Genomic DNA, 11,328 nt, shown 5'->3' on the forward strand with positions numbered 1-11,328 from the left:
CAATCATAATTCATATACAAGTTCTTCAAAATCTTCCAACACCTATTATGTTTATCCCAACCCATCCAACCGCTAGCGATGAGTCACTCTCAATCACAACCCCCTCAACTATGTTCCTTACAAAACTTCAGTGTTGTAAAGATCGCCTTCACCTCCGCCTCATAAGCCCACAATAAGCCTATGGACATCGAAAATATTCGAATAAAAACTGCATTACTATCCCGTAATGCACCACCAATGCCACTCACCTCTGACGCCCCACGCGCATATCAATCCGCATTAAACTTTAACAATCCCAGTGGCGCCAACCACACACACCTTCTCTTAACCACCACCAGCCGTTCCAAGCGAACACTCACAAAATTCTGCACACAATCCACGTGAACACTCTTCCTCGCCATCCTTGGATCCACCATAAGATAGGCATAATATGCACAGCCCAAATCTCATCTGAAAAATCTTTTTATTTCATGCCAATCAAATAGACTAGAAAAAGGAGTAAGGAATCAGAGCCCATAAAATTGAATCACATTTTAGGCGTTCGTACACCATTTTTGTACTTCTCGCACCAATTTGCGGTTCATGCATCATTTATGCCATGTTGGTGATGTAGGCTTTGTTGATCCCGTCAAATGGCGTGGAAATGTGATCTTTTGGTCGGGGTAGCTAATGCAACTAGAAGCTTGGGAATAGTTCCTACTCGTTGGTAAAAACCGCCAACCGAGGAACGTTGTACCAAGTGGAAAGTGGCAACGGGCGACCTGCTAAATGAATCACAAGGGAACGAAAATTAGAGGTCACATTTTAAAGACACACTGCGCTCTCATACTTCGAGCTAGGTGTCTTGGGGGCCTTGTGGATTGAGCGAGACCTTCGTTACCTAAAGGGGCTTGCCTAGGGAAAATCAAGACCATACACAATGAAGCTCGCCAGTGGCGAGGGAGAAGACCTAGCGAGATGAGGACCACATATACTGATGATCGCAAGAGAGTGCATCTTAGGTATAGAGATTGGGTCGAGAGTGTTAGGACCCAACTAGCCCAATTGTCAAAAGATGTAGGATCCAATGTATTATCCCTATAAAAGGGAATTTTGACATGATTTTATGAGATCTTTGGCATTTTTATCTAAAAGGATTAGGCTATTACCCAATTGTCATTGGATGATGGATAGGGAGCGAAAAAAGGATTTGGTAAGGAGTGTGACGGTGGCAGGGTGAGTAAGAGGGTGTGGTAGTCGGTACAAAGGGTGACTTAAATGTGCAAAATGAGTTTTTCAATTAAAATATAATTAAAAATGCCATATAGGCAAAAAAAAAACTTAGTTATTTGACGAAATATAAACTGAAGTTCAAAAGTGCAAACAATCGGTAACATGTGAGACCAAAACTGTATTTTTAAATGTTAGGGATCTCGATTTTACATTCGCGTAAAAAGTTGGGGACTACAAATGCAATATGGGCTGTTATGCAATATGCATACAGAAAGTTGCAGCCCAGCTTCTGCAAACTATTTCATTTGTCGGTACAGAAAAATAACTCTATTAAGGATATGGGGGAGTGGGTGGAAGGATGGTGGATTTGGTCATTTAGGTGGAGGAGAACATTGAGTAACAGGGAGAACTTGATAGTGACAGAGATGTGCAACTGGGCTGCAAGTGTTCCTTTAACTAAAGGAATTATTGATTCTTGGTTATGGTTAGTAGAACCGGAGGGATTTTACACGGTTCGCTCAGCTTATAGACTACTACAGGGGTCTGTAGCTGGAGTGGGGGATCCAATTTTTGGCTTAATTTGGGGGCAGGGTATCCCCTCAAATATTTCAGTATTCAGCTGAAGATTGCGTCTAATTAGACTGCCTTCGAGAGCTAACCTTCGTAAGCGAAAAATAATTTCTGCAATCGAAGACGCTTGCTGTCCTATTTGTCTACATGAGGAAGAAACAATTGAGCACCTGTTGTTTTCTTGCCTGAGTGCTGCAGAAGTGTGATCTCATTGTTATCGGTGGCTTGGGTGATCGATAGGGATGGCAGAGAAGCCCGAACCCATGGGCACCCGACCCGACCCGACCCGATTTCTTGGGTGAAAACCCGAGTTAAATGGGTTCGGGTTCGGGTTCGGGTTTTACCCGATCACTTTCGGGTTCGGGTTTGGGTTTGGCCAAACCCGCACCCGAACCCGGATCTGTATAAGTGAAACCTAAGTATTCTGCTTGTGCAGTACAATATATGCAGCATCTTGCATATTAATTTAACAGTAACATGGCAATTACAATGTTACATTACATAATATAGCTCTCTTCACAGTCTTTTTCAGGTCGGGTTTCCGGGTTCAACTGTTTGTTTGAGGTTGTGTGCGGGTGTGGGTACGGGTCGGGTGAACCCGAAACCCAATGGGTTCGGGTGTGGGTTTAAGTTCACCACCCATTTCGGGTTCGGGTGCGGGTGCGGGTGTGGGTTTTTGATTTCGGGTTTGGGTTTGGGTTTGGCAAAACCCGCACCCTACCCGACCCATTGCCATCCCTAGTGATCGACAGTACTCCCTCTGGACTGTAAATCACATATGTTGCAACACCATACTACCCTCCTGAACGCCCAGCAAAACAAAGTTGTTAAGGTAGTGTGGTTTGCGACTGTTTGGACACTCTGGACTCACCGAAATCGGGTGGTTTTTGGAGGTGGAGTTGTGCAAGAAGGTATGAGCTTATTGGAGGGGGCTCAATTCAAGGCATGGAAATGGCTTACATGGAGAATAAAGGGATTCCACTTTTCAAGTTACGAATGGAAGGTTCAACCTATCCTATGCCTCAAAGTTGTCGCTTAAATATCCTGTGAGATTAACAATTTGGAGGGATCTTGATCCAAGTGGGAGTAGCATATTCTATGTGTTTGATTGGTTGTTCTTGGCTAGTTCTTGATTACCCTCGTTGGCTCGTGATGTAGGATTGTGGACTTTTCCACTGTTATGCTACTTCCCTGATGTGCTAAGATGGGATCAAATTGTCGTTGCTCCTTGTGTTTTACTCTATTTGTCGCCGTGCTTTTCTTGTTATTTCTCCCTTTCCTCTTGTCGTTGGTCTTTTATTAATTTAAATTAGGCTTAATCCTCAAATTAGTTGTGTCGCCGTCTGAACCAGGTCCCTGACCGGAAAAATTTGTGGAAAAGGTCATCATGAATGCAAAATGTCTGGAGTAGGTCCTCGCCGGAGCCCGGAGCTCCGGCGAGTGATGATTTAGAACGCTGACTGGTCTAATGATGCTTACATGGATTTTAAAAATAAATAAAAAATAAAAAACAAATTACATATCAGAAAATTAAATTAATAAAATTAAAACCCCAATTTTTTTTAAAAAATAATTTAACGTTCTCAAACTTTCTACCTTCATCATCATTATCTTCTATCATCTTTCATCAATTCTTTCTGAAACAATTTTTCTCCACCTTCTCATCTTCCTCCCTCTCCCACCATACCAACCTACCATATCATCTTCAACAACATATCATCCATCTTCATCTCTATCTCATCACCTTTAATCAATTTTGTCCAGAAATCATCAACTCAACCTCCACCATCAAACCCCACAACCACATAAAGGTCAAATCAATAATTAAAATACCCTAAATTCTTCATCTTACTAAAAGAAAGGTACTGACATAAGAGCAAAAGCCAATTTGAAGGGAATAAACCAGAAGATAAATATACAAATCCAGTATCAATTCAACAACTCAGTCAAAGGCATTCCAACGTTTGCATCTTTTTAGTCAAATAATGCATCTTTATGTTCAATGAGGCTTAGATCTTGTAGTTTTTGCTTAGTTCTGACTTAAAGTTGCAACCTTTATTTTCATGGGCATCGAAAATAGTGGCAGAGAAGATGAAGGAGTTTGAGGCTTAGATTTGAATGGCACTATAGATTTGAGCATCGAGTGAAAGAGAGAGATCGCGAGCAGAGTTAGAAGGAGATGCGAACAAAGATGGTGGATCCTTCACAGATCCGGCGCGCGACTCCAAGGCTTGACAGAGGTAGCGTCTGTTATGGAGGTGGTGCGATGAAGACAGAGCTCATGACGGAAGTCTGGGTGTTGGTCGCGCATGTCGGCGCGACGGCGCACGGGTCTCTTCGATCTGGGTCCGAACGGTGATGCGTGGGTGCGTGTGGTGACCGCCGGAGCAGAGGTTTGTTGCTGAAATTCCCTCTCTCCTTCTCCCTACTTCACTATGGCTCTTCAAAGCAGCTAAATCTTTCGCTCAAAAATCTCATTTTTTTAACCTTATTTGCAGTTGGAGACGCAGGGGGTTTAACAAGCTCACACTTCTCATTCTTGGATCGAAGATTGAATGAATATAATGAAGGAAGGAAGAAAGAATTTGATAGTGTTGATGGGGATGAGTAGAAGAAGAACCCTAATTTGATTGGGAATTTGTGTTAATTTTTTGGGGAAATTTATTTCTGGTTAATTAAATTAGGGTTAGTTTTGTTAATTGGTTTTATTTTTGTTAATTACATTAAATTTCTGATGTGTTATTTTTTATTTTATTTTTTAAATCCACATAAGTATCATTAAACCAGTCAAGGTTCCAAATCATCACTCGCCGGAGCTTCGGGCTCCTGCAAGGACCTGCTCCCGACGTTTTGTATTCAAGAGGACTTTTTCCAAAAAAATTTCCGGTCAGGGACCTAGTTCAGACGACGACACAAAGACAGGGACTAATTTGAGGATTAAGCCTTTAAATTAATGGCTTACCCAAAAGAAACATAGATGGTCTATCTCTGGAGATCAGAAGAGCACGAGAACCAATAATTATCATTCTCTCTCTTTATATAAGTACTCAACTTTAAATATGAGTGTTTTAGTTAAATATGATATCAATTAAAGAGCTCTTAAACTATGTGCATTACCTTAAACAACAACCATTTTGGAACGGAGGGAGTACCATTGACTGCTCTCTCCATTTTAATCCACCTTGTGAGTTACATTAAAAGAAAATTGATTGTGTTAATAGTTGTCGTTGCTCTTCAATAACCACCCACACGGTTTTGGTCAAACCCACTTCTGATTGCTCACAAATCTTTTTCTTACTTTTCTTGTTAGAGATCTATCGTACTCCCTCCGATTCTATTAATAAGCAACAACAAGAAATTCACATAGTTTAAGAAATGTAGTTAAACTAGATAAAATGCATTAAATCAAAATAAACTTCCAAATTTACCCTTTGTAATTAGTGTTGGAAAGTGAGAAAGAGAGAATAGTTAATGAGACACATTTTACAAGTTAGAATTAATAAGGGCATCATTGGAAAAAAATAATTAATATAGCTCAAACTTTCATTTGGATCTGATAAAAAAGGATCAAGATTTTTCTTCTCTTTCATGCTTATAAATAAGACCGGAGGGAGTACTACATAGCATCATTCATTCTTCTAATAAATTTTTAATTAATAAATAAATTTATATTTTAATATTTATTAATTAATTAGTTGATTCAATCATGATAAATACAATCTAAGTTATTAATTTAATATTTAAATATATACTTTGAATATTTTCATGTGTTTTATATTTAATTAATGTCAAAATATTATTAATAAATATTTTTATAGTTCTTATTTTAACTGTCCTATTTCAGTAAAATATGAAATTACTTTTCTTGGTATCTTTAAGGAGTACTTAAGTTTCATAAGTTTTTTTTTATATATTTGATAAAAGAGATAGTCTTGGGGACAAGCCTCCCCCAAGTGAGGGAAAAACAAAAAGTCACAGAGAAACAAAAAAAAAACACAAACAAAGAAAAAACAAACCAGCAAAAAAACAGAAAGAAAAACATAAATGCAACAACTAATAAATACAGAAAGCGCAGAAACTGCGTAGCAACAGTCAGATGCAAGCAGTAAAAGCCTTGGAATCGGGAGAAGAGGGACACTGGCAGTACAACGAAGGAAACAGTCCAATGGCACCAGCTGAAGTGCATTTCATCACCTTGAGAATGAAGAAAGACAAAAAGCCAAAACGCAGAGAAAACCCGGACAAATCGAGCAAGGATAGGATCTTGCAACCCTATCACTGGTCCACTAGCACTTAGGGAGAAGTTACCAATTCCCAAATGTTGAAACCTCTGCTACAGCCCTTATTTGCGAATAGTCAGCAATAGTATTAGACTCTATAAAAATGTGCTTAACCCCCAAGCATTGAACCTCCAATCACAGAATATCAATGTTAACTTTTGAAAATATTATTGGAAAAAGTTAATTAATAATATTATTAATTTTAATTACCTTTTGTATGAAATAATTATTGAAAAAAATTCTCAAAGTATAATTCATTTACTAATTTTATTTAAAAAATACTAAAATTGCTATCAACCAATAGATATTAAACAAAATTAGAAATTCATAGAACTTGCCTTGATTCTGTTCAATTGAACATGATAAAAAATTAAAAGAAAAACATTTAACCCACAATATAAGGATAAGTACATAAATCTACTACACCTATACTTAAATATTGAATGATCAAGATTATGTTTCAATTTACATAAAACTTTTGGTCAACACTTAATTTTTATCAGAAAGCTACTAATGTTTGTACTTTTAACCATCTTCTGAATAATTATTATCACCATGTTCATTCTTGGTTAATTTTTTCTATTGATACTTAAATTTCTTTGATCAATCAATATTTTAGAAACTAATATACTCATAAGTCAGTTAAGCAAAATTACTTTAGAGTGCAAATTAAGAATTTGAAAAAAATTCTTACTATAAATAATTTTACTATATTACATTTTTAATAGAAAATTTATCAAATGTTTGAAAATTATCAATATTGAAACTTTTCATAGTCTTAGCTTAAGTACTACACCAAAAAGAAAAAAACCTCTTTGGCAATTCAATACAAAAATTATATTGAAAACAAAAAAAATATCACATGATTGTACAAGTATTAATTAAATTTTTGTTTTGAGATAATAATGAAGCTTTAAGAATATTTTATTAGAAAAAACTTAGTTTGTAATATTTTTTACTAAAAAAGTTTATAACACTCATTTTCCAAATTAAGATTAGACTACTCAAAGTTCTTTGAACCTTGCATTTCCAATCAAGCTATGCTTACTTATTTTATAATTAAACATTATCTATGTTCAAAATTTGATTTAGTTAAAATATCTTCTTATTAATTATTAGTATCCATAAAATTGAACATGTTTCTGTCTAATTAAATTAAAAATTGTGTAATTTTAATATTGTTTTCTCATAAATAATGAATTAGATTTTTGGTTAAATTTTTCTAGGAGGAATTTTGATTAATTAAATTAAATGCATAATTAGCTATATTATAAAAACTATAAATCTCTTTGAAATGTAAATCATAGTATTGTAATCAATATTTGAATCAAAGTGTGTTCGAGAATAATGTGTAGTAGACATGTATTTTATGCCTAGTAGATCTCTCATATCCTCTATGATTTATAAGGTTTCAAAACTTATTATTATGTGTCATGATGACATGGCATTTAATTAGACAAAAAATAATTTATTGGTCAGTTACAAGAGAGGGAGATTCAACGAAGTTACAAGAGAGGGAACCAAAAAATGACCTAGAATTTTTTTGTTTAAAGAGATTCACTAGCCTCAATTAAGCAAAAAGTAATTGGAGGAGGGTGTGAGAATCTGACACTTTAGACATTGAAACCAATGACTTCACCAATCCCATTGTTGGAGTTTTCCTCATTAGACCGTCCTACATTCATCGTCTTCATTTTTTTTTTGAAAATGAAATATATAGATAAATGAAATACTTGGGAACAAACTCTCCCAAATGAGTTGATGTCCAAGCAAAGCAACAATAGCAAAAGAAGTAACAACAGCAAAGAAACTAGACAAGAGCTAGCTAGAAAAGAAAGAGCAAACAATAAAAAGAGGGGAAAAGACGATAAAAAAGCAGCAGCAGCAGCAACAGCAAGGTCAATCTTGATCTCATCAAGGGCAGCAAGACCATCATGCATCTTCAACCAGCATTGAAGCATTAGAGAACATATATAATTGATAGAGACCACCCTCAAAAACTAGCTAGCAACCAACGAGACCCTCACAACAGCAAGCTGCCCTTATAGCCAGCCAGTAGAAACCAGCACTTCACCCAATTGCAAGAAGAACAACCCTCTACCACCCTCTGGTTTTTTAATTCACTAAGGACAGCCAATTCCTTTCTCCTCCAAAGTATAGCTAAGCCTCCCGCTGCTCCACATTCATCGTCTTCTTTGCATCCTTATTCTGAAAGATGCGATACACGGCACAATTTGCCATCTGCATTTTAAATAACAAAGATTTTAAATGATGAAATACTTATGATGTATAAGCCAATAGGAAACAACTTGGATAATGATGAAACCTAGCTGCCAACTAACTATTCTCATGATAATTTAAAAGTCATTACTCTAAGATATTGCTTGGTAACGAAACCAAACATAACAAATATAGTGGAGCAAAACATAAGTTGTGTAGAAAATAATATTTTATGTATTGTATTTAGTAATTTCACAAAAAAAAAACTTCATTAGAAATAAGTATAAGTTTAATTATTTATAAAAATTTGTCATGTTTATTATTTGATCGAACATAAAAAATTGATCCCAACATAATAATTTTTTCATATATACAAAATTATTATTGATATTTTAATTTATAATAAATTGTTGTCACTAAATTTATAAAAAAAACATGCATAATTTTTATTTGTTAATATAGTTAAACACATAATAATTTTATAACTCATTATTTTATAATAATATTTATATGCCTAATTCATGTATATAATTTTATATTATTATATAAGTAAAAGGTTTATTCTTATGTTCTTCATAGTTCCACAATTTTCAAGGGAACGAAAACGTACTGTTTTAGGATTTTATTTTTCAATGTTCTATTCCATCCTAAAAATATAATAAACACAAAACAAAGTGTATGTTTCAAGTTTCCATTCAAATCGGTCCACCAAGCACTACCTAAATTCCTGCTCAATTTTGATGATAATGAAAATGGTCAATAAATTCTTCAATTCTTAATTCACCTTAGCTGGGTTTGCCACTAACACAAGACGAAACTCATGCATCACCTATTTGGTCCTCCTAGCACATGCTCCTTTCACCTCATTGTTTCCAGGGATAGGAACACATTTTCCTTTCTCAATAACTCTCAAATGGCCACTCCCAGCAACTCTCTCGTCATTGTTTTCAAGGTCACGATCCATGGTGTTGTAGAAAAAAATCTTACGCTCATTAAAAATCTTTCCATCTGCAAAAACAAATTAATTAAACTCAAAACACCTTCTTTGTAATTAAATTCCCACTTAAAAACAGAACATATACACTAGGCCGTGGAGATTTTGTTTTTTGTTTTTGAAGGGACACTATGCTCTTTCTCAAGGTCAGATCATGGGTTATAAAAGATTAAGAGTGTGTTTGGTTTTCCATTAAGAGATGTCTCATGATCAATTTTGGTAGAGTAAAATCAACCATTGATTTCAGACTCAAAACGAATTCTATTAGAAGCTAGAGAGAGTAACTATCGCATTGAACATACAATTGTGAGATTTTACAATTGAGTATCACAATATTATCCAATAAAAATATATTTTTCATAAATGTATTAAAACTTAAATAGCCAAAATCAATCATGGCAAACAATAATCAAACATACGCTAAAGAACTCGTGGAATAGAGAAAAAAGATCACTAACCTCCTCCTGGTAGACCCCAAGGCTCAGTCTGGAAAACATCAAAATCGGGGATGATTTGAACAGGAAGACGCTGAGCAAATACTCTCCTTGTCAGGTAGAATTCCACAAGAACATCATCTGTGGGATCAAACATGTACCCAGGCAACAACCTAACAGTCCCATCATCGTCCTCATAAGTCATTACCAGGTCCTCCATCACAAAAAGGCTTATCCGAATTCTTTAGGTGAATGACTCTGGTAATGAGGTTTAGACAGTAATTTATAACGCTACATGAAACACTAAAATATTTGAAATGTCATATTAAATATTAATTATTAAACTCCTAAATTTATTTTTATTTATAGTTAATCAAGAAATACTAAACTTTTTGAAATATTAATTATCATAACAATTGTTGAAATATAATTAAACCAAACTTTTATTTCTTAAAAACTGTATATTAAACTAAAATAATAATATTTCTATAAAAAAAATAAAATGATTCCAATTGTTATTTTTTTAAATAATTTTACTATATATATTCTCTTTTGCTTTAATCTTTATCCCATGATTTCATTTTATATCAATAATATTTTCGTTTAAAAAAAAATATATTGCTTTTGCTTTAAAAAAACTAGGACCTCTAAAATGTGTTGCTTGAGAAAAGTAAATTAGTCAACTATATATATTCTTTTGAAATTAACTATATATTATTAAAATTGAGCAGAGAAAGCATGACTCACTTAAATAGAAATTTAGTTAACAATATTTGAATGTTCAAAAGAAAAAAATAGTTAACAATATTTGAAATATTAATGATGATAACAACGTGCTAGGATAGTAAAATAAAATTAAACAAAAAAATTATTTCTAAAAAACCATATATTAAACTGAAATAATGATGATTCTATAAAAAAATTAAAATGATTCCAATTGTTATATTTTAAAATTTTTTACTATATAAATTTGCTTTTGCTTTAAAAAAACTATGACCTATAAAATGTATTGCTTGAGAAAAGTAAATTAGTCAACTATATATATTCTTTTGCCATTGACTATATATTATTAAAGTTGATCACAGAAAGCATGACTCACTTAAATAGAAATTTAGTTAACAATATTTAATAATTCTTCACAAAAACTATCATACTTTTAAATTATTGAAATTTATTTATTGTTTATGAAAAGAATGAAAATAACGTATATTAATAAATGTTTTGATGATATTCCATACTTATTATTGAAATAAAAAATTAAATTAAATTAATGATATTTAACATTATTTTTTTCTTGAAATATTTACTAATGGGAATATACTAATTAATAATTAATTATCCTTTCTATAATTAGTTATATTGCTTAGAAAAGCCCTTAATTTTTTATAATTAAAATAATAAATATTAATTATCAGCAACAGAATTAAAGAATAAATTCAATTGTAATAGAATTATATTAAGTAATATTATTTATTTAAAATAGATATTTTTTTTGAATGGAAATAGATATTAAAATTAAAAACAAGTAACATTTTAATAAAATAATTTTTAGATGATTCTATTTTTGGAATTGAAGGGAACACATATATTCTTCATGTGGAGCTACTGGTTATCCTCC

At 33.4% G+C, this 11,328-nt stretch overlaps 1 protein-coding gene across 1 annotated transcript; it reads right to left on the reverse strand.

The window, feature by feature from the left end:
* Window positions 1-8,222: 8,222 nt before the first annotated feature.
* On the reverse strand, window positions 8,223-9,915 carry LOC130743672 (NAC domain-containing protein 2-like). Its single transcript, XM_057595903.1, has 3 exons — window positions 9,735-9,915; window positions 9,145-9,290; window positions 8,223-8,303 (listed from the first exon to the last, which is right to left on the reverse strand). The coding sequence occupies exons 1-3, from the start codon at window positions 9,913-9,915 to the stop codon at window positions 8,223-8,225; spliced, it is 408 nt and encodes a 135-aa protein (XP_057451886.1).
* Window positions 9,916-11,328: the final 1,413 nt, after the last annotated feature.

Source organism: Lotus japonicus, chromosome 3, assembly GCF_012489685.1.
Source record: "Lotus japonicus ecotype B-129 chromosome 3, LjGifu_v1.2".
Classification (NCBI taxonomy): Eukaryota; Viridiplantae; Streptophyta; class Magnoliopsida; order Fabales; family Fabaceae; genus Lotus; species Lotus japonicus.